This window comes from Garra rufa, chromosome 6 (assembly GCF_049309525.1).
Source record: "Garra rufa chromosome 6, GarRuf1.0, whole genome shotgun sequence".
In the NCBI taxonomy this organism is placed as follows: domain Eukaryota; kingdom Metazoa; phylum Chordata; class Actinopteri; order Cypriniformes; family Cyprinidae; genus Garra; species Garra rufa.
The window spans coordinates 35,779,039-35,806,341 of NC_133366.1; the positions used below are offsets into that span (position 1 = coordinate 35,779,039).

Here is a 27,303-nt window from a genome sequence, read left to right on the forward strand (position 1 = left end):
TTTTCAGATGTATCCACTCTGGGACCCGGTTTAAATACATATCGGTTTCACTTCTGCCAAAATGCCAAATCCATCTGGATGAAACGCCTATTCAATACAAAATTTATGCGTATACAGCTAAACAGATCTCTATGTGAACAAGGCCTTAGTTGTATGTAAGATTATTATTTTTTTTGTTAAAGTAATTTATTCACAAGCAATATTCTCGTCAGTTTTATCAGCTCTATCAGCCAAGGCTCCAAAAAGTATAAAAAAGTTTTTTTTTTTAATAATTTGCATATCATGTGATGTTTCAAACATGCAGACGATCTGATGAAGCCTGCGTGCTTGAAACGTCACATGCTACGCAAAAGTTTTAATAAAATAAATTTAATAAATAAACATTAAACATTTTAGAAAAAAAACATAAATATAACAGTAGTTATATTTAGCCAGTCTACATCGGCGTCATGGCCGGAGGATCCCTCGTCTTCGCCTCCAGCCTCAGAGTCTTTGACTCCCCTCGGACCTCTGACCCTGCGACTCCAACCCGGCTCTCAGCTCCCTCATCTCCACCGTCGCCAGATGAGGATAGTAAGTAAGTAATCTTTATTTATATAGCACCTTTCACAGACAAGGGCCACAAAGTGCTTCACAACACAGTTTAAATCAGAAATATCATACAATATAAAAAGGGTCAAAACAACACCGAAATCATAACAGCCCAAGAAGTAGCTAATTAAAAGCTTGAATAAATAAATAAGTCTTAAGATTACTTTTAAAAGTATCCACAGAGTCAATAGAGCGCAAAGAGAGTGGAAGATCATTCCAAAGCCTAGGAGCAACAGCCTGGAAGGATCGGTCACCTCTAGTCCGAAAACAAGAGCGTGGAGCCTTCAGCAGAGTTTGATCCACAGGCCTCAGAGCCCGGGCAGGGGTATAAGGCTGAATCAGATTGCTGAGGTAAGAAGGAGCCTGACCATGCAGGGCTCTAAATGCTAGAACCAAAATTTTAAATTTGATCCTATAGGACACTGGCAGCCAATGAAGTTATTTTAAAATAGGAGATATGTGGGTCCTCTTGTTAGTATGGGTCAGAATTCTTGCTGCACAGTTTTGCACTAATTGCAGTCGAGAGAGCTCCTTCTTGTTTAAGCATGAAAACAAACTATTACAATAGTCTACACGTGAAGACACAAACACATGAATGATAAGCTCCAGCTCATTATATGCGACCATATTCCTAAATTTAGAAATTGTCCTTAGTTGAAAGAAGCAGTTCCTTGTTAGCTGCTTACAGTGCTGGGCTAATGACATATCTTTGTCAAAAATAACTCCCAAGTTGCGAAGACTTGACTTCGCAGACTGGCCTAAGTCACCCAGGTGTTTAATCTCAAGGAATTGCATCATTAGGTGCGATAACCAGTGTTTCCGTTTTGTCTGCATTTAACTGCAGAGAGTTTTCACTGAGCCATTGTTTAATCTCCACTAGACAATGGAGCAGAGAGTTTAGCTTCTGGATTTCAGACGGCTTAAAGGAACAATAAAGCTGGATATCATCAGCAAATAGGTGGAAAGAAACATCACTAAACCTTTGGATAATCTTTCCCAAAGGAATCAAATGCAACAAAAATAAAACAGGGCCCAAAACGGACCCTTGAGGCACTCCACACAGCAAATCCATAGACTCAGAACTTATTTGGTTAGCTGAAACACTAAAGCTTCGCCCTGATAAGGATGAGGAGAACCACTGAAGAACTGACCCTGACAGTCCTACTTGATCCCTCAGTCTTTTCAGCAGGACCTGATGGTCAACGGTGTCGAATTCTGAGGACAGATCCAAGAGAACTAGAACAGTGCGTTTCCCAGAATCAGAAGTAGAGGTCGACCGATATGGGTTTTTCTATAGCCGATGCCGATGTTTAGAGGTCAGGGTCAGCCGATGGCTGATATGTGCTGCCGATTTTTTTTTGGCCGATTTTTAGGGCCGATATCTTGAAGTTCTACCCTTTATTTGCATGCTAAAATGTCACACTAATAATAAGTGGATGCACATCATTTCAAAACTTAACATCATGAACAATAAACACATTGAACCATCTTTCGGATCTTGATTTTGTGCACTGCACAGTATTATTAAAAAAGATTTAACCAAAGTTAACCAAACAAATCAAACTGACCAAGTATTAAAGGACCCACTTTACATTAGGTGACCTTAACAACTATGTACTTACATTTAAATTAATAATTTGGTACAGTGTACTTATTGTGTACATACATGTTTTTACATTGTATTTATATATTTTTTAAAACCTATATGTAATTACATTTGTAATTAATTTCTGTATTTACCACTCTTGAACCAACCCTTACACCCTAACCCACCCTGAAACCTACTCATACCACCAAACCTGCCCCTAACCTTACCCATATCCCACCTTGATAGAAGCAAAAGTGTTTTGCAATGCAATATGACCACATTAAGTAAATTGTACTTTAAGTACATAATAATTAAGGCCACCTAATATAAAGTGTGACCGTATTAAATATATAAAACAGATAATATAAAAATTGTTAATCGTTTACATAAAAGTTTAAGAGCTGAGATTAATCTGAAACTTTAATGTTTTAAATAAAATTTTGAATACAGAAATTTTAAATGATTTATATAACTGAGAGGACCTGCCAGCAGATGGCGGCAAGACACTGACTTAATTACTGAATCATATCAATCATTTGATTCGTTCGAGCAGCTGATTCATTCCTGAATAAAGCAAATGACTCTCTTTATGAACGGGAAATTTAATCATTTCCCTAGATTCGTTTAAAAACGCACGTTCATTCATAAACGAAACACCGCTGTGTTTAAATGGAGATGCACAGCGGCTCAGTTGTGACTTGTTTCAGAATACTTTTGATGACAAGAAAGTGCAAAATCTTACTTTTGACAACGAAATTAAGCAAAATCAGGCAATATTGTAATCTGCCTGCCACCCACCCGCACCTGATTCTCTGATTTAGCTAACTGCACACGATCTTCCTATTACAATTATTCTAATTCTTAGTTTTGTATGATGATATGTTGAATGGATGGTTCATTTTAACAGGTGATCCGCCTTCTTCACCCCAGATCTGTCGGGTCTAAGCCTGGTCTTTTTAATAATGGCTCCACTATGGCATGTTTAAAGGCACTGCGAAAAACGCCAGTTGACAAAGAGACATTAACCATTTTGGTAACACAAGGGCCAATTACCTCAAACACTTTTTGAAAGAGCCTGCAGGGAATGGTGTCAGATGGACAAGAGGAGGGCTTCATCTTAGACACCAGTGCTGAAATATCAGCAAATGTCACAGTCTTAAATGAGGACCACATGCTGGTTACAGGCTCAAACACAGCAGGGGTACCACACATATTCCTGCACAGTTTAATAGTAACAATTTTATGAATTTCTTTACTGATAAAATATACAACATCAGAAATACAATAACAAATATAGATACTACAGCAACTGATACTTCAACATTAGTCATTACACCCGAAGAAAAACTGCAGTGCTTTACAACTATAGAACAGGAAGAATTAAATAAACTTATCGTTGCATCTAAACCAACAACATGCCGATTAGATCCTGTACCCACTAAATTACTAAAAGAGTTGTTACCTGTAGCAGAAGTACCGCTTCTTAATATTGTTAACTCATCGTTATCTTTAGGTCATGTCCCAAAACCATTCAAACTAGCGGTTATTAAGCCTCTTATTAAGAAACCACAGCTAGACCCTAGTGAATACAGACCTATTTTTTAATCTTCCAATTATGTCTAAAAATTTTGAAAAAGTTGTGTCTGGTCAATTGTGCTCCTTCTTGCAAAATAATAATCTCTGAAGAATTTCAGTCAGGTTTCAGGCCCCACTATAGCACAGAAACTGCACTTGCAAAAATCACAAATGACTTGCTAATTGCGTCAGATCAAGGCTGCGTCTCATTGCTAGTTTTACTTGATCTTAGTGCTGCATTCGACACTATAGATCATGACATACTCATAGATAGATTACAAAGCTATACAGGTATTCAAGGGCAGGCTTTAAGATGGTTTCAGATCATACCTGTCCGATCGCTATCACTTTGTTTATTTAAATGGGGAGTCATCACAGCTATCACCAGTAAAGTATGGAGTGCCACAAGGATCTGTCCTAGGTCCTCTGCTATTTTCAATTTACATGTTACCCCTTGGTAATATTATTAGGAAATATGGGATTAGTTTCCATTGTTATGCTGATGATACTCAACTATATATTTCAACAAGACCAGATGAAACTTCTAACTTAGCAAAGTTAACAGAGTGTGTTAAAAATGTGAAAGAATGGATAACCAATAATTTTCTACTATTAAATTCAGATAAGACCGAGATATTACTTATTGGACCAAAAAAACAGTATACAGAATCGCTTAAGCTGCAATTTGCAACTAGACGGATGTACTGTTATTTCCTCTACAGTCTAAATTCTGGGTGTTATATTAGACAGCAACCTGTCTTTTGAAAATCATATTTCTCATGTTACAAAAACAGCATTCTTCCATCTTAGAAACATTGCTAAGCTACGGAACATGTTACCTGTCTCTGATGCAGAAAAGTTAGTTCATGCATTCATGACGTCTAGACTGGACTATTGTAATGCACTACTAGGTGGTTGTCCGGCTGGCTAGACTCCTTACCAGATCAAGAAAATATGATCATATTACCCCAATTTTACGGTCTCTACACTGGCTCTACACTGGTTCCGTACCACTTACAAAATATTACTTCTTACCTATAAGGCCCTGAATGGTTTAGCTCCTGCATACCTAACTAGTCTCCTACCACACTGCAATCCTTCACGCACCCTAAGGTCGCAAAACTCTCAACTTTTAGTAATACCTAGGATAGCAAAGACCACTAAAGGAGGGAGAGCCTTTTCACATTTGGCTCCCAAACTCTGGAATATCCTTCCTGATAATGTTCGGGGTTCAGTCACACTTTGTATGTTTAAATCTAGATTAAAGACTCATCTCTTTAGCCAAGCATTCACATAATTTATCTCATAACGTTGTACTTCAGTTACATCTGATCAAATGCACATCAACATTCTTCAGCTTGGGCTAAACACAATTTTTGCTTGGTTGGAACAGCAGCTACGCTAATTATTTCTCTATTTGTTTCTCTGTCTCTGCCACGGGATTTCCATCCTGTGGTAACTACGAATTACACAAGATTCAGCCTGGATTCGGAAGAAGAGATGATGCCAACCCCCCAGAGGACCGCCGATGATGCCAGCCTTGAAACAACATACAGCACTACACTATTTTTCTACAAGTTTGATTGCAACACATAATCATTACTATTAGTGTTCATCATCTTTTTTTGATTACACCATTACTGTCTTTAATATTTGTACCATATGTACATCGACTTAACATACAGTGGTCACCACTAATAAGCTACTAAATATATTGTAGTAGCCTACATTTTTTTTGTACAGCTGCTTTGCAATGATTTGTATTGTGAAAAGCGCTATACAAATAAACTTGAATTGAATTGAATTGAATCATCTTAATTTTGTTTGTGAAAAATCTCAAAAAGGCATTGCTGTCAGCTTCACAAAAAAAACAGGAGTAACTGGAGCAGCAGGACATACAAGATAATTAATGGGGTCAAACAACACTTTGGTACTTTTCTTATTCAATGTTACCAGTTGACAAATATGTTCAGATCTAGCATTTTCAACCATTACATTGTATGATGACACAAGGTCTCTGTAGTGATCAAGTTTAAGTGTTCAATCTTTCGACACAGCCTACTGAGTTTTAAGATGTCTTCATTTATCCAAGGACAGATTTTTTCTGTGACAAATTTGATTTAACAGGAGCCACCTGATCCAAAATTGTTACACAGTGATTGTTAAAACAGTGAATAAAATCGTCCACATCTAAACAGTCCACGAATACAAGAGGGTCAAACATCTAAAAAAAAACTATCTGCGGTATTCGCAGAGATGACACACCTCTGAGACCTGACTACTGAAGGCTTGGGCTCAGGACTTAAATTCAAATCAAACAAAACAAGGCTATGATCACTCATATGGACATCAATCACAGACAAGTCTAAAATGTCTAGGCCAAGCGTGAAAACTAAGTCTAAAATATGGCCTTTTTGGTGAGTAGACTCAGAAAAATGTTGCTCAAAATGAAAAGTTTCAGTCAATCTTAACAGTTCCATTGCGGGGTAAGATGAGCAGTCATTAAAACAGATTCCAACTTTATTATAGAGGATAAAAAGTCACTAAAGTCCTTTAAAAAGGCAGCAGCAGGGCCAGGAGGACGGTAAATCAACACACAATAAAATGAGGATGAGAATCCAAGTTTAACCATCTGCGATTCAAAAGATGAGAATTCTTGAGACTGGGACACGTTGCATTTGAGGACATCCCTGTGCACAAAAGCCAGGCCACCACCACGGCGACAGGGGCGGGGCTTCCCAACAACAGAGCAGGCAGCTGGGCAGGGATCATTTAAATGAATGAACTCTTTCTCTCTCTGCCAAGTCTCAGAAAGACACATGATGTCCAAGCTTTCTCTTACGAAAAGATCATTCAATGAATGAGATTTATTCGCAATTGAAGGAGTGTTCAACAGACCAACGCGGATTGTGGATGACGTCACAGAGGCAGTGCCCGAGTTGCACAGCGAGATTGGTCGAAGGCACGAGCAGCAGTCACGTGGACTCCAGCTGGTCCATGCACGGAAGTAGACAATGGTGATGACAGCTCCTGACCACAACTCCTGTGTTGTGATGGGTCAAGGACACTCATTATAGCCGGAGCAGGCGCCGGCATGGACACCCTGTCACACGCTTCGAGGAGAGGAATCCAGCGCAGGCACCGAGCGCGATCCCGGCGGCCGAAGACAGCGTAGCCCCCACGCGCTGCGGCACGCCTTCGCTTAACCTGGACACTGGACCGAGAACCTCTTTTCCTGGATCTCCTTCGAACCCTATCCGGCGTCCGACACAACAACAAGTAGTCAGGTGAGCCGGGATCGATGATGAAAGGGGGAGGAAACGCCTGTTTGTAACTGTTCCACGTATCAGACAGGTCCTCCATTGACTGCTTTATTTGAAACAAAAAGTCCCGATCATAAGTCCATGAAGCCATATATGCTTTCGTTATTAGGGCTGATATGATCGCATATGTTGACAAAATGAGCAATATTATTATCTACACAACAGGCGACGAGCCGTGGTACCGCCAGTCACAGGCGCCATCTTGCTCTAGCTCTAGGATACATCGATCAACACTAAAACCGCTGCAAAATGGATAGTAACACTACAACTAAAAAAAGCATTCCTAAACCAAACAAACAGACAAAAGACTTGCATCCATAAATAACAAACTAGAGTTACAGATTACGCTACAAGATGAAATAAAAGAACTTTGGTCAAGACTGGAATTTGCATACAACCATATTGAAAACTAGATCAATCCAATAACTATCTTATTGGACTACTGTCAAAGCACTCAGTGAACAGATGGATGCTGTCATCAAAGAAAACAACATAATGAAAGAAACCATCCTGGATATTCAAACCAGAAGTATGTGTGATAACCTGATTTTCTCTGGCATCCCTGAACACCCTTGGATTTAAACATGGAGGTGGAAAAATATGCTTTGGGAGTGTTTTTCTGCTAGGAGGAGTGGACAGGACAACTACATTGCATCAAAGGGATGATGGATGGGGACATGTACTATTAAATCTTGGGTGAGAACAATTGAAAATTGGTCATGGATGGGTATTCCAGCATGTCAATGACTCAAATCACATGGCCAAGGCAACAAAGGAGTGGCTCAAGAAGAAGCAGGTTAAGGTTAGGGCTGCATGATATCTCACATGCAATATCCAATGTGCAGTCAGTAAAGCTGTTCTGTTATGCAGTTCATTAAAATGCAAATCAATGTATAACTTTTTTGAAATGCGTTTTTCTGGATTTTTTTGTTGTTATTCTGTTCAAATAAACCTACCAGTAAAATTATAGACTGATCATTTCTTTGTCAGTGGGCAAACGCACAAAATCAGCAGGGGATCCAATAATTATTTTCCCCACTGTTCTAATTTTATCATTTAGGCCATTCAGAAAGCATAATAAAGTCTAAAAATAAAGAGACTGAATAGGAAAATGGAAGTGAAGGTACAGTTCAGGAGAGGACTTTTAATTATTTTGCATGTTGCATAGCCTAATGATTCAAACCTCTTTTATGTGATGACCATACAAAAATAGAGTTCCATGTTTCAGAGATTGTTGTGGGTGTATGGGATGGCCTGAATAAGTGTGAAATTCCCCGGCCTGAAATTTTGTCACAGTCCACCCCTGGGCTCCAGCTTCAGGGAGCAACGGACTCAACTAAAAGAGATGAAAAGGGAACTCTGATGCACACCTTGGGAACATTGTACTCAGAGGCGACCCTTGAGAGTGAGGGGAGCACTGCTGTGCTCAAACATAAAAGCCAGCTAAGAGAGAGGCAAAGATGGACAAACTTTTTTGGCTGTCTCACGAAACATCAGGGAGCAGATACTCACCTGGGGAGCAACATGCTCATTGGCAACCCTCTAAACTGAGTAAGGGTTAGGATAGCACTGCCAACTAAGCCATAAGGGCAGTCTCATGATGGGAGCTGCAAAGAGCAGCATGCTCATAATTGACTCTATAATGAGTAGTGCTCAAATAATTGTCTCAGATCCTACTCATGTCCTCCACTCTGAGTACCAACTATTACCTTCGGGAAGGCGTTTCAGAGTTCCTCAGTGTAGACTTAACCGTTTTAAGCAATCATTTGTCCCACTGTCCATTAAAGTATTAAATTATAAGTTAGCCAGAGGTCAACAATCCTAATTATTATTCCCATTTTTTTTATACTTTACATATGATTACGGTGACTAAAAGTGCATTGTATAATGGGTAGGGTGCAACTTAGTTGTTCACTATATAGTGAGGTTAGTGATGGGCCACTGTATGTATGTATCACATGAATGTAATATGTTATTTGTATGAAACGGCAGATTATAATGTACTGTGTGTGTCCAATACGAATTTCCTTCAGGACAATAAAGTTTATCTTAATCTTAATCTTAATCTTAGTGTTGGGTTCGAGTCCACCTAAATCGAGTCCAAGTCGAGTCCGAGTCTTTAACCATTCGAGTCCGAGTCCAAAATGGGCAGAGTCGGACTCAAATCCGAGTCCAAATGGGTCGAGTCCGAGTCCAACTAAACACTACTGTTTGTCAATATTTTAACCTTGTTTTAACCTTTACAACTAGAATAAGGCAATGCCAATTTAAATGTAACAAAAGCAACCCTTTATTGCATATTGCCATTTTGATTTTTGATTTCACACCATCTCATAATTAGTGTGCTGCTCAGCAAACTTAAAGTCATGTAACAGAAGTTATAGCTTATGTATTGTGACATATTGCAGAGTGAAATAGCTTTTAGAATGTGAAAAATTATAGGGCAGGACAGAACTTGACTTTATTTGTTGTTATATAGTAAATGTATAAATTCAATTGGGTGGGTAGGAAGCTTAGTGAATGAGACCTGAGGAGCAGAGAAAGCACCTCTTATCTCTGTGGCTGTGTTTTGGGTTTTATATGACGAATGGTTAGACCTTAGATAGGTTAGGTGGCATTTTATTTTATTTTTTCTTGGATGAAAATGAGGCTGTGAGGGTTAATGACAGTTTTTAAGTAGCAGTCTACGGAAGCCATGGAATAAAAGAGTAAAAAAAAAATATTTGAGTTTATATTTAAAAATTTCACGATTCCAAGATTATATCTCGCAATTCTGATAAGAAAAAGTCATTCTCCCTTTTCAGCTCAAAATTAATGAGTGTATATTCCACACTTCTGGCATTTTTCCCCTCATAACTGACAAACTCAATACTGTTGAGGTAAATTGAGTTATAAAGTCTGAAATACAAACATATGAACGACATATAAAAAAAAAAAAAAATCTGAATTGTGAGATGAAATAAATGTAATATGACGCAGTCTGCTGCAGCAGGTTTAAGCTGCTGTTGCTTTAAGAACGGACGCACAGATCATATATTTTGACACATCTGTATTTCTCCCAACTGTTCAAATTAACTCAAGACAAAACCGACTGCATTTGCATAAATAATCTCCAAGATGGTGCACTTTGACATTATTTTTCGTGTAATTGTGTAGCAATAACATGCAATAGAATGCTTAATTCAACATTCACATGCTAACTGAGAGGCGCTTTCGGTGAGCCCGCTTTGGGTGTGTGTATGCAAAGAAACCAGCTGGCTTTCAAGCAGTGGTGTAGTGGAGGGTATACGCAGGTATATGGCATATACCCACTTCTTTATCAGGCGGCTTTGCGTATACCCACTTCTAAATCCCCTCTGATGCGCATCATTCAGTAGGCCTAGTGTCCTGCATTAGCCAAAAACATGACAGTCCAACAAATCCAGATATATGTGAATCAGTGATGCGCGGGTTGATCCAAAATGAGCGAGTGCCTGCGGTTACCCGCGGTTATGAGTCATCCAAAAATATTTTTAATGATATTCGGGTCGCGGTCGGTCGGGTCTTTTGAAATAAAGATGCCAATTAAACCTTTGCAATTTATATAGTACTACACACAATTTTCTATGAAATACATAGACCTAGGCTTTATTTGGCTGAATAATATTTACCTTTTGAACAAAATGCCCGATTTCCCAACACGTTGAACTGAGCAATGCCATTGTACCATTTTAATAGGCTACTTTTAAACACATATAGCTCAGTAATGTCAGCTTTATGTATTTTCTGAGAGGGGGTGGATTTTTGTTGGGAAAGTCGGGGGAGAGACGCACACTTTGATTAGACTGGATAAACACATGCAGCATCTTAATTGTTCAGAAAATGGTATTCCTAATAAATGTCTCTAATATTTTGATTATGTCCAATGCTTATCTTTCTTTTTGGAATTATTAGACATTTCACTATGTCTTTTCAAATGCCTAGGTCTGTTTAATTTCCTTAATTATAAAATTTCTAGCACTATTTGTAAACGTTTATTCAAGCAATAATATATACATTTTCTCATATATATATATATATACATATATATATATATATATATATATGTGCTTCTTTAAAACCAAGGATTAAAAACGAATTTCAAAAACATAATTTTTCTTTACATTTCCAGAGAGCGAAAGGAACGAAATTAAACATTACTTAATAAATTCAAGACACTAATTTCCTTATTCATTTGATACAACTACTATAGCTAATATAAAAAATAATGGTATTTTGTCATATTCCTGATTCCTGAATTTATATATGAAAACTTCGTTTTGAAATGCATTCGTTATGTTTGTAAAAGAAAATTCGTTAACCTAGTCTATTAAGTTGATTTAATATTCTTGATCATTCTTAGAAGTTAAAAGTTAAGAAAAAAGGAATTAGCTTGTAGTCTATATATATTTAGGGCTATAGGCTAATCTTTTTCTTAACTTTGATTACACTGTAGATCGAAATAAAATAATTCTTGATCATATTTAACATCAGAGAATCACTGACATAATTTAGAGTATTTCGAAAACGAAACTATTTAAATCTGTAGGCTATAAAGAAAGGAAAATAAATCACAACAAGAACAATCTGCATTTTTCTTGTAATCAAGAACATTTCTTTTGACAAAATTACCTAATTAATGCCGCATGTTGTTTGACAGTGAACGCATCTCCACCGCATAGCCGCATATAATCGCTGCTGTCAGTCAGAAATATTAAACATGCGGGTCAGGAAGCGGGTCGGGTACCATTTAATTTTTCTTGTTTTGCGGTCCGAGTTGCGGGCAGGTTAGTTGAAAACGTCGGTCGGGTTCGGGTTATTTATACGTTGTCCCGCGCATCACTGATGTGAATACCTGTAAATATTTTCTAAAAAAAAACGCAGTCAGGACCGTGGCACCGGCTTGCTTTGAAACATATTTGATGATGCGCTTCCGCCTGCTCCATCTCCCCACCCCAGAAATTTAAATAAGTACACAATAACGAAAACAACACCTAACAAATAAAAAAGAAGCAGTTTTTTACGATCAGAAATTTCTTCAACCAGTGAACCCCTGTAAACGTATCAGTAAACAAATAAGATTCAAATAAATTTAAAACGTCTCTAATACATAGAAAACCCGACTAATTTCATCAGAGATTGCCGAGAGTCAGGTCTAGGGGTTGGTGGAATTTATAAATTAAGCGTATACCCACTACACCACTGCTTTCAAGTACTGGCAAGACTTTTAAACACATGTGAATACTGAATGTCACTTTCGTAATAATGCATCGAGTCAGTAAAATTTCAATCAACTGTCCCTGGACTCGGCTATAATTCCCGAGTCCGAAAAGCTCGAGTCCGAGTCAAAATGCATCCGAGTCCGTGACAAGTCCGAGTCCGCTAAAAATTGTACTCGAGAAAGGGCTCAAGTCCGAGTACAAGTCCAAGTACCCCAACTCTAATAATGAGCACAGAGGCGGTCATTAGGGAGGCCAGTTAAGGAAAGGCCTAATACAGCTGGCATGGTTGCTTCACAAAACTCCATGGAATGGAGGAATTAACTCTCAGAGATGAGATGGGAATCCAGGCGTTTACCCTGGGAGCGGTGTGCTCATATGAGACCCTAGAGAGTGAAGGGAGCACTGCCAAGCTCACAGATAGGGGTAGCCTAACAGGGAGGCAAAAAAAGGCCTAAGAACCTGATATGAGTGCACACAGAGCTCACAGAGATTCCTTGAGTTTCAGATCAAGACCTCACATGCTCCTTCCGAGACTAGAAGCTTTATCAGGCATAACATGCAGACAAAATGAAAATAAGTCAATGTATTGGAAAAACAACTTAAGTCTACTCATCACCTTAACTTTAACTGAGTTTGTAGTTGGTGCCACTAGACTTAAACCTACTTACAGGTGCATTTCTTACCTTTGATAGAGGCAAAAAAAATTCCTAGCATTATTAATTGTATGTAATGCCACATTCTGAACATCCCATTAAGTGTATTATTAATATACTAACAAAGCAATAAATTATGGCAAAATTGAGTCATGCTTGTAGATTTAGCACCTGGCTGTTTCATGTGCAAAGGTAAGTTATTATAGCCTAATTAAAACTTAAAGGTAAGTTAAAGGTTTAAGTTATTGTAGCCTAATTAAAACTTGTAGTTTAAGTAGGCTATAGATTGACTTTTTTTTATATAAAATATTTTGCTGAAGCCCATCCAGTTTTTCTAGTAGCCTATTTGGTATATTATAATTTAAGTTGTTGATCTGTTGTGTTAAATGTAAAAAAAAAAAAAAAAAAAAAATCTGTTGTTGTTTTATAATGTTAAAATGCATTACGTTTTCTTTTACTTTATGCATTAAATGTAAAATCATAACTATCTATCGCGCCGTGTAATAAAATAACATTTATTAAACGGTATTTTTTCTATAAAACCATTTTCGGAACATATTGTTTAATGAGGAACGCAAGAACAGAAACGTTATAATATTGATTCTGCTCGGAGTGAACTGAATGGATTTTTTTTCCGTTTTTAAGCCCTGGTTAATGATCATTGTCTCTGAATAATTTAAAGCTGCAGATTCATTCAGTAAGGGAACACAGCTGTTTGTTGTAGATGCACACCAGTTGTGTTGTGGATTTCACTGGAACTATTATTATTTTGTTGTAAAATATAACAATATTGTGTTTAAAATGTAGCCTACATCTAAAAATGTAAAATGTTATCTTAGTACCTTTTTGTTTAACTTTATATAAAATCAACATTTGCAATAATTTGGATGTTCAAGGAAAATTGCGTTCTTGCTCGTAATTTGAAACAATGACTCACAATGCATGTTTCTGTATCAAAGAGTTTCTTAAATCGATCTCTATGTAATGTCTGTCAACATTTGTTCATGCCATTAAGTGCTACAACTCTACTTTAAAGACACCATGAACAGCAGCATGATTTGCTAAAGCAGCACACTCTGTGGGCATTCAATCATACCTACTCTGCTGGCATAGATGCTGTCTGTTTTGACTGCAAAAATGAGGTAACTTGATGTCATTTGACCGTTTACTAACATTTTAGTTTTAATAGTAAAAGTAGAATTTAGCTTGTCAGAAATACTTGATTAGCTTTGATGTTACTTTCAAAAGTTTGGGTTCAGTAAACGAATGCCAAAGCACAGTATTTTGTTCACATGCCCCCTCCATCACCTCACTTTCAAACGTTTGAAAACGCTAGTGTGGATGGAGAAAATTTTAAAACAAAAAGGCCATTTTCAATTGTATCGGGATTAATTTAGATGTAGCCTTAGTGTCCACTGGCTGTTTTATTTGCTTTCCAAATTGCTAAAAATGAACAAATGTAGACAGCATGCAGTAGCCAAATACTCACATTTCAAGGTTTGCTTCTGCGCAAAATAAGTAATTTCTTACTTTTGCATAATTAACCAAAGTGCTAGAAATAAATGGTTTTAAAATAAAAGCAAATATTGGGTTTAATGTTACAAAATTTATAATATATATACAATCTTAATGCATGATGTCATAATAACAAATGCAGTGTGAAAGCAAGATATTCAGTGTTAGTGTTTGTCATGTGATCTCAACACTTCTGTCGAATGTCTCAACATTTCTACTCTTGTGTGACATTTTTCATGAGTACAATTCACTTCAGATTTGAGATTAAAAACCAACCTGTTTGTTCCTCAGTATCTTCATGTTTGACAATGAATGTTTCTTCAATCTTCATGTCTTCACTCTCCTCTTTAATAAACACCATCTTTGTTTGTTCCTCAGTATCTTCATGTTTGAATATTTCTTGAATCTTCATGTCTTCACTCTCTTCTTTAATAAACGCCATTTTTATGATGTGGAACACGGATCTCCGTTGATTCTCCAGGAGTTTTTCTGTGTGTTTGAACACTTTGTCCTGTTTAATGAGAATAATTAATAGAAAGAAAAATCAATGCAAACTAAATCTCTGAGTGAATCTCGATCTCAATCAGCCCCTAGTTCAGAAGTCAGTGCACTGGTAAGACAGAGTGTTAGTAAAAGTATAAAATATGTACAAATAACCCAGAACGTTCATATTAAGACAGGCTGTTTTTTATTTATATTTGGTATTCAATTATTTGTACATGATATCTAATATATTACACATGAATGAAATCATTCTCGGTTGTGATTCCACTCGTTTGTGTTTGTTGTTGTCGTTTGTAGTCCGCGTGCCGCTGAATCGAATCACTGAATCATTTCACAAATTATTTGATTCAGATGATTCGGATTCTCAGTTTCTCTCATCACTTCTTATCACAGGATTGCGAAAATGATACGAACCTTCTCTGTTACTGAAGGCTAACGTTTTATTTAAGTAACACTAAATAAAGCATCACAACGTTATATTTAACAATGACTGTACATACAATGAATGTATTTATTTTACATAGCTTGTAAATGTTTTAATTGATATTACAGTGTGCATTAGTTTAACAACTTTAAAACCCACAAACCTTTATTCAGATGAATCACAACCGATGAGGAGCGCGCATCTTTATGACGTCACATCACCAGACCAAAATAAAGGTCCATGTGTGCACTGCTCTCAAGAATCACAAATACACAAATACCTCATTAAAAAGTTGCATATAGAATAGCATTTCGTACCCATGTGAGGATGCTTTTCTAAAGTTATTAACATCGTAAATCTTGGAATATTTTCTCTGTTTTTATACCTTGCCTTTAAATTCACATAAAACTATTCAATGCTGTAACTGTTACAAAGGTTGTGTTCTGGCAAATTTGATCTATCACTCTTTTGACTATTGTAATCAATCTCTGGCTATTTTGTTTGTTTGTTTGTTTATTCGTGCATTTATTTATTCCTCTTTTGGAAAGTTATTGACACTATCAGGGATTTCTTTCTTTTTTTTTTTTTTTTGAGAACACAAAAACATATTTGTGGCAGTTTCCATTTACCACTATAGAAGTTTACAAAACTATGACTACTTCAATTTCTTTGAACCCCATAAATGTGAAAAGGGTCATGTCAACGTTGAATTTCTGTCATTGATGGCCCATGGCGTTAATATAGGCAACTGACCTTATTTCAACCCAATTTCAATGTTAAAGGTAAGTGCCAGCTGGAAATGCATTAACACTGCTTTATGAGCTCTCCAGCTATGTTTAACAGCTATGTTTAATTTCTGTTTTTCTTTTTGCATTTTAAAAATATATAAAGCTTTATGCGCCTAAACATGACAATTGTGACTTTTAGACCTTATCTCACACTCTCTCGTGATTTATTAATAATTTCAGCACATTATTCAGCATGCATTTATGTATGAACTCTGAATTCCTTATTATGATTTTGAACGGGACTCTTATTTTGGTCTGGTGATATAAGTTTATAAATGATATAGTGGCATGCATTTTTTTTTAAATTAACATTGTAATACTTTAGGTAACATTTATGTTTGTTAGTATGTGTAAAGTGCATCCGCACATGAGTAAAAGGGGTGTCTCATTTCGCTCCCTATATCATGCATCAGTTTATCGTTATGAGAGAAACGGAGCTTTTCGAGTGAACTCCGAGTTCATGGAATCATTTGCGTCATAAAATGATTCAGTGATTCGAATCGTTCAAATTAGCGCGCGCTGACCAACTCCTGCTACTCGAAACAATCACACCAACGAGAACACAAACATGTTAATGACGACTTTAATAAACCAACTACAAATGTTTTCATGGAAGTGTTAAATGTAAATTAAGTACCAAATGTAAATCATGAATTCCAAAATAAAAAATATCTATAGTTTGTGTGTATATTTATTAATATGTAGCTCTAATTTTGAGTTGTTTTTTGTTTTTTTAACTCTCAGGCAATTTAATTCTGTTCACTGACTTGAGACACACTCAAAGATTTAATTTGGATTTATTTTTCTCTCTGTTAATTATTCTGATGTCAAACAGGACAAAGCATCCAAACACACAGAAAACTCTTAAGCAACTGAAATCCATGTGACCCACTGTTATAAAGAGGGAGTTTATTAAAGAGGAGAGTGAAGACATGAGGATTGAAGAAGCATTCTGTCACAGTTTGGATGGATGATGAGTGGAGAATGAGGAGGAGATCCGGAGTAAATGAAAACATATAAGTTAATTAAATAAAACACTTAAACAGTTACAAAACAAACCAAAACACGGAGCATAAAGCGGATACATGTAACGTTATCGACGGACAGCAGGGAGTGATCACAAGCAGACTAAAATACACAGAGACATGGGCGTGGTCACAAACAAGTTAACAAGATAATGAGGGGGAAATACAAATATGGGCAAGAACAAACCAAAAGGACTAAATCAAAAGGGGGAAAACAAGGACTAAACCACATAACAGAATACAGAAAGGAGAGGTTGTAGGGCAAATCAAGTATGAAACATTAGAATACATGAACACAGCTTACTCAGGATTTTTGCAGGTATATACAGATGGATCAAAAAATCCAGAGATAGGGAAAACGGGTGCAGCATTCCATGTACCAAAACACAGAAATGGAAATAAAGTAAGATTGACAGATGCAGCCTCAGTATATACTGCAGAATTAGTCACCATTCAGATGGCACTAGAATGGTGTGAGGAGAAGACAACAAACTCAGAGGGAAATATTGGTAACGCTTTAGATTACGGCCCGCAAAGAACTATGTAAGTAAACTGAATTTACGGTGTAAGTTTCTGTAATTATAGTGTACCTTTATATAACGAACATGTAGGTATAGTGGAAGAATATGTTAATTTTGGGTAATTAGGGGGTAACAAACCAGATATGCAACATGCAAAGAACATCATAACTATACTGAAATTACGGTCTACGTTTCTGTAATTATAGTGTACCTATAAAGAATGTACATGTAGGTATAAGGGAAGAATGTGATAAATTTGGGAAAAAATAAGGGGGTAACAACCCAGATATGCAACCTGCAAAGAACTACATAAGTATACTGAACTTACTGTGTATGTTTCTGTAATTATAGCGTACCTATTAAAGCACGTACGTGTAGGGAGAACATGTTACATTTTGATAATTAGAATAACAACCAGATATTCGACCTGCAAAAAACTGTAAGCAAACCTAAGTTACGGTGTTAACAGGTATCTTTATTACTGTGCCAGGCATAAATCATACGTTTGGTGTATCTACACGTAAGCTTTTTTAAATTACTGGTAAAATACACTCTTGTTGCATGTAATTACAGGGTAAGTGCGCCATCTGCGGGCTGTAAATTAAAGTGGCGATTGTTCCACTCTTGTTCAAAGAAGTTACAGAGTAAGTAGACATCTGCGGGCTGTAAATTAAAGTGGAGATTGTTACCCCCTTGTTCAAAGAAGTTACAGAGTAGGTACTATATATACGCACAATCTGAAAATATATCTCAAATATATCTAAACGTATTTTTTAAAGTTGCTAATCTCACTCCTACCACTAAACCTAACGTTAACGATACAGTAATAAAAATATAAAAGACAGGAAAGTGCAATCATAATCATTTATTTATTGCAAAAATCAACAGCTGTACAAAAAAGTAATCCAAATAACGATGCGTCTGCAGTAGTGATGCGCGGGTCGTCTCATAACCCGCGGGCCCCGCGGGTAACCCGCGGGTCGGGTTTGGGCGGGTAAAGAAACTGTCACTTTATTTGCGGGGCGGGTTGGGGCGGGTCATTAAAAACAAAATAAAATTTAAAAAAATCAATGTATGTTGCGTGCAATCCCCTATAGCCTATATTACATATTTGGGAATATCTATTTTCATATTTTATTAAGTTCTTTAATAAGGTTATCAACACGTCACGTCACGAAAGCGCCAAGCAGCTCCCGCTGCCAGCCACAAGCGCATCAAGCGAACTCACATTCAGCTCTGCTGGCCTGGTGCTATGCGTATTTAAATCTCCTCTGATGCGCATTATCCTGCATTAGCCAAAATCATGACAGTCAACCACATCCAGTCATATGTGAATGAATGTAAATATTCGCTAAAAACACACAATAAAGACAGCAATGATGTAGTCAGGACTGTGGCGCCGGCTTGCTTTGAAATGTATCGCGCCCGCTGCGTCCTGCACCCTAGTCATTTTAAACAGTACATAATAACGAACACAATATCTTACAAATAAAAAGAAGCAGATTTTCATGATCAGAACTTCCTTAAACCAGTGAACCTTTAAACCTTTCAGTCCAAGGATCCAGTAAACGAATGCGTTCAAATAGAAAGTTCAAACCGATATTCATAAATGAAGCATATACCCACATTTCTTCCGGCACCACTAACGTTACACCACTGATTATCTTGTTATTAATATGATTTGATTTATGGTTCATATTCATAATCGTACAGTATTGTTGCCAGTTTAAAGGGCGAAAAGCACTTTCGGTTTTCATTTGCATTACAATGCATAGTATGTCTATTTAATTGTCGCGGGTGCGGGGCGGGGCGGGTTGTAAAAATAGACACAGTACTGCGGGGCGGGCTGGGGCGGGCCAAATAATTTCATAATTGCGGGACCCGCGGGTTGAAAAAAACCCCGACCCGCGCATCACTAGTCTGCAGCCACAGTCCTCTCTGGCGGAATACAGTAAGTTTGAGGTGCAGTAGGATGAGAGCAGAATTTAAATTGTTAATCGCTGAAAATATTATTCAGATTGTCTTGATCCACTCCTCAAAGGCGCCCACGCATCATTTCAACACATTTCACCAGAAAAACGGCATGTCGTAATCTGTGACGAATGCAGGCGAGAGCCAATGAACGTCCGATTTTCCTGTCGCAAAATTCACTACAGCACGGGTTTATGGCTGATGCTGCTGGACTCGCTGTTCGGGATGCAGATAAAGATCGCCGAATAAAGGCTTGAAATTGGGTCTGGTCCTCGCAAATCGTATAGATTCTGAAGATCTGGGTTACAGCACACGAATAAAATTGTTTCATTTTGTAATTACGATGCGTGTTCCGTGTATTTTATGGTTCTGTTGTTAGTCACAGGATGTCAGAGAAAGCACCTTATGTGTCCCACCACGGCAAACGAAGTTAATATTACATGAATGATTAAACGATTGCAGAAATGTTATGTATTTTAAGGGTTTAAATTGTAGTCTTGATAACATTATGTAGACATATAGTCTAGTGTCTGTAAAAACGTAAATAAATGTATGTTTATTAGAACCACATTTTACGTAAAATACATACGAATTATTATGAGGTCACATTTCTATGTATTGTGTACCTACCGTAGCCTAGAATCTAGACGCGCCCCTAGCGGCAGCAAATTACATTTGCTTCCAAGGGCAGTCTAGTTACTCTCCGTTCACTTGAGATTTCTAAAAATCCAAAATCGACCGGGCCAATCACGAGTCGGTGGGCGGGTTTAACATGATAACGACTGACGTGAGACCATAAGTTCCATCAGACATTCTCTGGTTCTGTGAATTATGCGTGAGAAATAGAGCGATGGCTCTATTGAGGATGAATGGATGAATAATACGTTGTTTATATTTACTGAGTTTAAACGTGAATATGTCTAGTATTATTGTATTAGTGTACTGTGATAAAAGAGGATCACAATGCTGAAAAAGCATGTTTGGATTTTAAATCAAAATAACGGATAAATGTTGTGTTTGTGGTAAAGAGCCGCGGATCAGTTACGGACGCTGTGTGAAAGCAAAACGAGTCCGTGCTGCTTTTGCACCGCATACATAACGCACACGGACTGCAGACTGTAGACGGAGTATGTGTGAAACAGGCGTCAGACATTCTCTGGTTCCGTGAATTACGCGTGAGAGATAGAGCGATGGCTGCTGCTAGCGAACAACTTTCTTTCGAATCGGCTTTGGCCGCCACTCTGAAAGACTTGAAGTTAAGCTTTTCCACAACACACATGCAAGGAACTCGCTTTTCCGTCGCTCTGACTACGTAGTATGTCACCTTCTTCGTTGCTCTGATTGGTTGTAGCGCTATCCTATTGCGTGGAGAGGGAGTTTGAAAGACAACTGTTTATCCCACCCCTCTGGTTGAGCTCTGTCTATGGAGAGTGCCCAGACCCTACATTTATGTGGGTCTGGCTTGTCAGGCTATACCTACCCTGTAACTTCTTTGAACAAGAGCGGAACAATCGCCACTTTAATTTACAGCCCGCAGATGGCGCACTTACCCTGTAATTACATGCAACAAGAGTGTATTTTACCAGTAATTTAAAAAAGCTTACGTGTAGATACACCAAACGTATGATTTATGCCTGGCACAGTAATAGAGATACATGTTAACACCGTAACTTAGGTTTGCTTACAGTTTTTTGCAGGTCGAATATCTGGTTGTTATTCCAATTATCAAAATGTAACATATGTTCTCCCTACATGTACGTGCTTTAATAGGTACGCTATAATTACAGAAACGTACACCGTAAATTCAGTATACTTATGTAGTTCTTTGCAGGTTGCATATCTGGTTTGTTACCCCCTAATTACACAAATTTAACATATTCTTCCCTTATACCTACATGTTCGTTGTATATAGGTACATTATAATTACAGAAACTTACACCGTAAATTCAGTTTACTTACGTAGTTCTTTGCGGGCTGTAATCTAAAGCGTTACCGAAATATTTTAATCTGTTCTATGGCATCACTTATTAGTTTAAACACTTTTAAATCAAGTAGGAAAGACATACTTACAGAAATAATGATTATCTTACACAGACTTAACCACTTGGGGAAGAAAATACAGTTTTTATGGGTACCAGCACATATGGGGATACCGGGAAATGAGAGGGTGGACAAAATGGCCAAAGAAGCTCTTCAGATAGAAAATATTAACATAGTAATAACCCTAAGTAGGGAAGAAGGGAAGTCACTAGCCAAACAAGCGTGTATGAGTAAATGGCAAAAACAATGGGATTCATGTAAAGACGGAAGACATTTCTACAGAATACAACAGGACATAAAACAAAATAAAGTTAAGCACCTTATAAATAGGCAAGAATTTGTCACATTTACAAGATTAAGAATGGGTCACACTAAACTTAATGCAACTCTTCATATTATTGGTAAACATAACACAGGAATATGCAATGAGTGTCAGGAAATTGAAACAGTTGAACATGTATTTATTAGATGTAAAAAATATGATCAAGAAAGAAATGAACTTGTAAAAGATATGCAAAATCTGGGAGTCAAGGAATATTCAGTATGTAATATTTTAAAGGTGGGTAAAGAATTACCTAGAACAATTTCAGCTATAATGAAATTCATTAATAACAGCGGCCTTAGGAACAGGATATAAGATCCTCTTAAGGCCTCTAGAGTTCCATTTATCTTCACACTCCAGTACAGTAGGTGGCGGTATGCACCTTTTCAGTTGGATTGCAACCCGCCAACAAATTAACAGAAGAAGAAGAAGAAGAAGAAGGACTAAACCAAATAAACTAGAAACATAAGGGGAAAACACTAGGTAAACATGACAGAACAGGACAAAACACAGACATGATTCTGACACATTCATAGTCAGATAAGAAGAAACTGAGACACAAACAGGTTGGTTTTCCTTTGATCCTTATTAAAATGTACAGCTTTACAGATATAATGTTTTTGAAGAATGTGATGAGTTTCCTAATTAATGTGACATTGTCACATAAGATTATATATATATGTACAATAAGTGGGTTACTGCAGGTGGTTTGTATATATCCCACTCACCTGTGTGTAGCACACTCAGAATTGCACTTAAGACAATTGTCAACAGTTTTAATGATGTGGGGGAGAAGGCTGAGGTTTTCATGCTTTCCGAGTGGAAAAGGGAGATTGGAGTTGAGGGCTCTCACAGTCTGGAGAAGAAAGCTGTTCAGCAGTCTCACAGACTGAGCTTTGATACTCCGGTACCTTCTACCTGATGGCAGATAGATATAGATTATATAGATTTATATGTGTTTAGCTGAAAAGTTTAAACTGAGATAGCCTCAGACAATAGAAGCTTTTAAAAAGTGTGGAACATTTCTAGGCCAGAATGTTTGTAACTCTCTTAAAAATGATTAAATGAAGTTTTAAAAGTAAATTTGAGAGGAGCCTGCAGGTAAACTCGTTTAGTATAATACAATGGAAGGTTGCTTAAGTACTGAGGAGTTATAGACATTAAATGCCTTGTGTGTAATTATCAGATTTTTAAAATTGACTCTGCTGAAGAGGAGGATGTAAGGAAATAAAGAAAAGGTGTATTACTTGCATGAAAGTGAAATAATATCCCTCAGGGGAAGCATGTACAAGGGGCAGATGAGCTAATACTGCAGAAAGAAAAGGGAATATTGGTCATTCATCATTTTGATTGGCAACTCTTTAAAATACATCCAAACAACACAGAAAAACTCTTAAAGTGATGAAAAGATGAAAGGTATTCACAGTACAGTCATCGCATTTGAATCATAAAGTAAAAAAAAAATTAAAACAAGTGAGTCCACTGAGACGGAGCATGTTGTTGTTGCACATAAAATATTAATGTTTAGAACAGTGCACACTATGATATGGGTTAAAATGAGAGATGAAAGAGGCAAATTATTTCCAAAGCAGAGCCAGTGCACGATGGTGTCGATATATGAGCTGCAATCAGCAGCATCCACAACTGAACTTGTTTTTGTGCAAGTGCACTTACTAAAAGAAGGCAGACTGTACAAAATGGATCAAACTAAAATGTTTTGTTTATTATTGAGCTGAAGTTTATTACAGTTAATTTAAGACTAAGTTAATTTACAGACATTGCATTTTATTGCTCTAATCACATCTTCAGTTTCCATGCCTCCTGCTGCAGGACTATGGTGTTCACACAGGTGATCAGGAACCTTGAGCATCTTCATCTCCTGGTGTTTTCAGAGTCAGTAAAGAGGATATATAAATAGCCAGCAGGGATGTTCCTAGACAACAATTCCCCTGGGTTTTTCCAGGTTGAGTTGCTCAAGTGGCTAAGAAGGTCCAGTATTCTTATAGAGTACAAGAGCGGCTTCATTAATGCCTCATGCTGTTTGTTTTGGCCAGTGTGGTCCAACCCAGTAGTTCTCAACTCCAGTCCTCAAGGACCACTGCTCTGCACATTTTTTATGTTTCTAAATCTGACACACTCAGGTCAGTTCATGAATCCTTCTCTTGATAAGCTGATAATCTGAATCAGGTACTTTAATTAAAGGAGAAATACAAAATGTGCAGAGCAGAGGGCCCCAAGAACTGGATTTGGGAACCACTGGTCTAACCTAACTGTCAGTATTAGTCAAATCCAATATCGTTCAACCTCTACTATTAACATGTAAATAAGCTATGTTTGCATGGCAACAATGTACTAATAATAAGACAAAAACTTGTCAAAATGATCCCCATTCACATGGATCTGTGAAAATTACTTAAAAAAGGCTGTATTATGCATGCCATGTCTAACATCACTGCTTTCACACATTCACATTTTTGTTTACTCTAGTTTGCAACCTAACCTTGCAACCTATTTTCAAAAGCTTGTGTTTTCAGGCCTCCAAATTCAGGTTGTTGTGTAAATGAACAGCCAAAATTAAGAGACAGGGGTAGCTGCAGTCTGGAACAATGGTTGTGCCAAAAACTAAAAGGGTACAACAGAAACTACTCCTAACCACACCCCCACACCCTGACAGACAGCTTTTTTGACCAATCAAAAACATTTTTTTTTCACCCGACCTTGCAGCATGCCTAAATTTTTGTCATGCCTGTTGCTCCAGCCTGCAGTTATTCCTAGTTGCAGAATTCCTGAAAATTTAAGTTTTTAATTAAAAATGTGTCCTATGAACATTCCCTAAATATATTGATATCTGTTTTCTTGTGCCATTAAACAGCTGTTTTAAACTTTAATTTGTTTGCTTTTTCACCTTAGACCTAATGGCGCTGAAAGAGGAGCAAGAAGTACTTAATGAGATTGAAGAGGAAGATCAATATGAGAATCTTCAGAGTTTCAGTGAACAAGGAAAACTTAAAGTCCACATAAGTTTTCACACTGGAAAAAAGCCTTTCACCTGTCAACAGTGTGGAAAAAGTTTCACTCGTAAAAATGGTTTTGAAGAGCACATGAGAATTCACACAGGAGAGTTTCCCTTCACCTGCCAACAGTGTGAAAAACGTTTCAATCGTAAAACAGCTCTTGAAGAACACACAAGAATTCACACAGGAGAGAGTCCCTTTACCTGCCAGCAGTGTGGAAAGAGTTTCACTCGTAAAACAAATCTTGAAAGCCACATGGGAACTCACACTGGGGAGAAGCCTTTTTCCTGCCAACTGTGTAGAAAAAGCTTTACTCGTAAAGTAGAGCTTAAAAGGCACATGAGAACTCACACTGGAGAAAAGCCTTACATCTGCAGCCTTTGTGGAAAAAGTTTTGCTCAAAATAGAGACCTTGTAGTCCACATGAGAACTCACACTGGAGAAAATCCCTTTATTTGTCATCAATGTGGAAGAAGATTCAATCATAGAGTAGGCCTTAACAGGCACATGAGAATTCACGCTGAAGAGAGGACATAAACCGAACAAAATGAAAACTTTAAAGTCCATATAAAAATTCACACTAGGGCCATAAATGATCCAGTTCGAAGGCTTTTCCATTGATTTACTGTATTAAGTAACTGAACCATGGTATTTCATCCTAAATATGAAACGTATATGGAATTTTATTTTATTAATGTAGGCATAACTTACTGCATTAAAGGGGACCTTCTCCATTTGTTAACACTCCAACAGAAACTACTCCTAAACACTCCAAACGATTTCAGACCCTCAGATGCAAATTGAACTGAGACCAACTCGAGAGGTGGTGTTTTGGCCAAAGGTACGGTTCGCTAAAAACGCATATTGTTAACACAATATTCCCGATGTAGTTTGGTGAATAGATGTCTCTGTACAAATCAACTGTTCATAATGGCTTCTTCTTCTTGTAGATCTCTACAAATTATTCGCTCACAACATACACTCAAAACTGAAAGAGACACAGCTGTGTGCTTTGCCAGTTTAAACTTTTTAAAGATAATTTTTTCGCACTTTTGCTTTAATTTGACAGGACAGTAGTAGACAGGAAGTGATGTTGAGGGGGTTGGTTGGATCAGGAAACACCCACGATCAGAGACTCAAGGCACAAGACACCCTAAGCCTGTTCACACAGGGACGAATAATTTGTGTGTTGTAGTGGAGGAAGTTAAATAGAAGTGGAAAAGCTTATGTGATACGTACACAAGGAAAAAGAGTGAGGATGATTGCCGGAGTGGACAGGCTGCTAACAACAAGAAGCCGTGGAAGTTTATGAAGGTGATGGAGTTCTCCACAACATCAACTGAATTTCGAAGGTATTAAACTAACATTACATAGCTGAATGAGCTATAAAAAATGTAATGCATTGACATTAAACTGTGATTAACATGAAAACATGGCATGATCCCTGTACACCTCTAGTTCAAAACATTGGTTTGCGTCCACAGTGTGATTTTTTTATTTTTGATGTAAACTGATTTTATCTTTGCAGTGTTCACAGCAATATTTCTGCTGAAAACATGGGTGAAGTGGTTGACCAAGTGGTGGTCCAAAATGATGTGAGTGAAAGTGAGGAGGCATCAGCAAGCACATCTTCAGGATCATCCATCACCAGCCCAACTGTTTTGAGGTCCAATGTAAACAAAAGAAAACGGTCAGAGGCGCCAGACTCTTTGGGGAGGTACAGGGAAAGCATGGAAGGGGAGCGCATAAAAGAGAAAGAGGAGCACAGAGAGTAATGAAAATAGCAACAGAATGATGAAAACTACTTGTTTGCTCTTGGCTTGATACCAACACTAAGGAGATTGTCCCCAGCCCAACAGTCTACAGGGGTTTACATTCAAGAAATATAGTTGAAAATGTCTATTTCATAAATGTTTATTTGCAATATTGTTCACTTGTTTTATTGACATTGAAGGAACGTTTTTTAAAATTAAAATTGTAGTTAATTCATAAATGTTTTTGCACTGTTTGCACCATTCACTGGCACTACTGTGTAAAGTATGTCGCAGCAGACAAATCATAAAATATCACACATTATGCAGCGAATTTGAGAAAATGTTAACAGAGAAATTGCTTGTAAATTTTTTTTGGATTAAAAATACACATTTTCAAAATGACAGAACATGTTATATCAAAAAATATTTAATTTGCTGTGGTGAGTGCTGGTATA

The 27,303-nt window shown here is 37.4% G+C and overlaps 2 protein-coding genes across 3 annotated transcripts in view; one reads left to right on the plus strand and one right to left on the minus strand.

The window, feature by feature from the left end:
- The window catches only part of LOC141336617 (uncharacterized), a 32,613-nt gene extending 17,621 nt beyond the window's left edge, over positions 1–14,992 (minus strand). The window contains exon 1 of the mRNA XM_073842319.1: positions 14,762–14,992. Within this exon, the coding sequence (XP_073698420.1) occupies positions 14,762–14,927 (166 nt within the window). The 5' untranslated portion in view covers positions 14,928–14,992. The remainder of the gene's footprint in view (positions 1–14,761) is intronic.
- Positions 14,993–24,451: 9,459 nt separating this feature from the next.
- On the plus strand, positions 24,452–27,303 carry LOC141336615 (uncharacterized). Of its 2 annotated transcripts, none has more exons than XM_073842315.1 (2): positions 24,452–26,446; positions 26,623–27,303. In XM_073842315.1, the coding sequence occupies exon 1, from the start codon at positions 24,996–24,998 to the stop codon at positions 25,629–25,631; it is 636 nt and encodes a 211-aa protein (XP_073698416.1). In that variant the 5' UTR covers positions 24,452–24,995; the 3' UTR covers positions 25,632–26,446; positions 26,623–27,303. The 2 variants fall into 2 exon arrangements, with proteins under 2 accessions (XP_073698416.1, XP_073698417.1); XM_073842316.1 differs by having other exon boundaries at positions 26,632–27,303.

Bases quoted from the DNA above. Each gene is read 5' to 3' on its own strand.
- LOC141336615 (XM_073842315.1), top strand. From the start codon at position 24,996: ATGGCGCTGAAAGAGGAGCAAGAAGTACTTAATGAGATTGAAGAGGAA.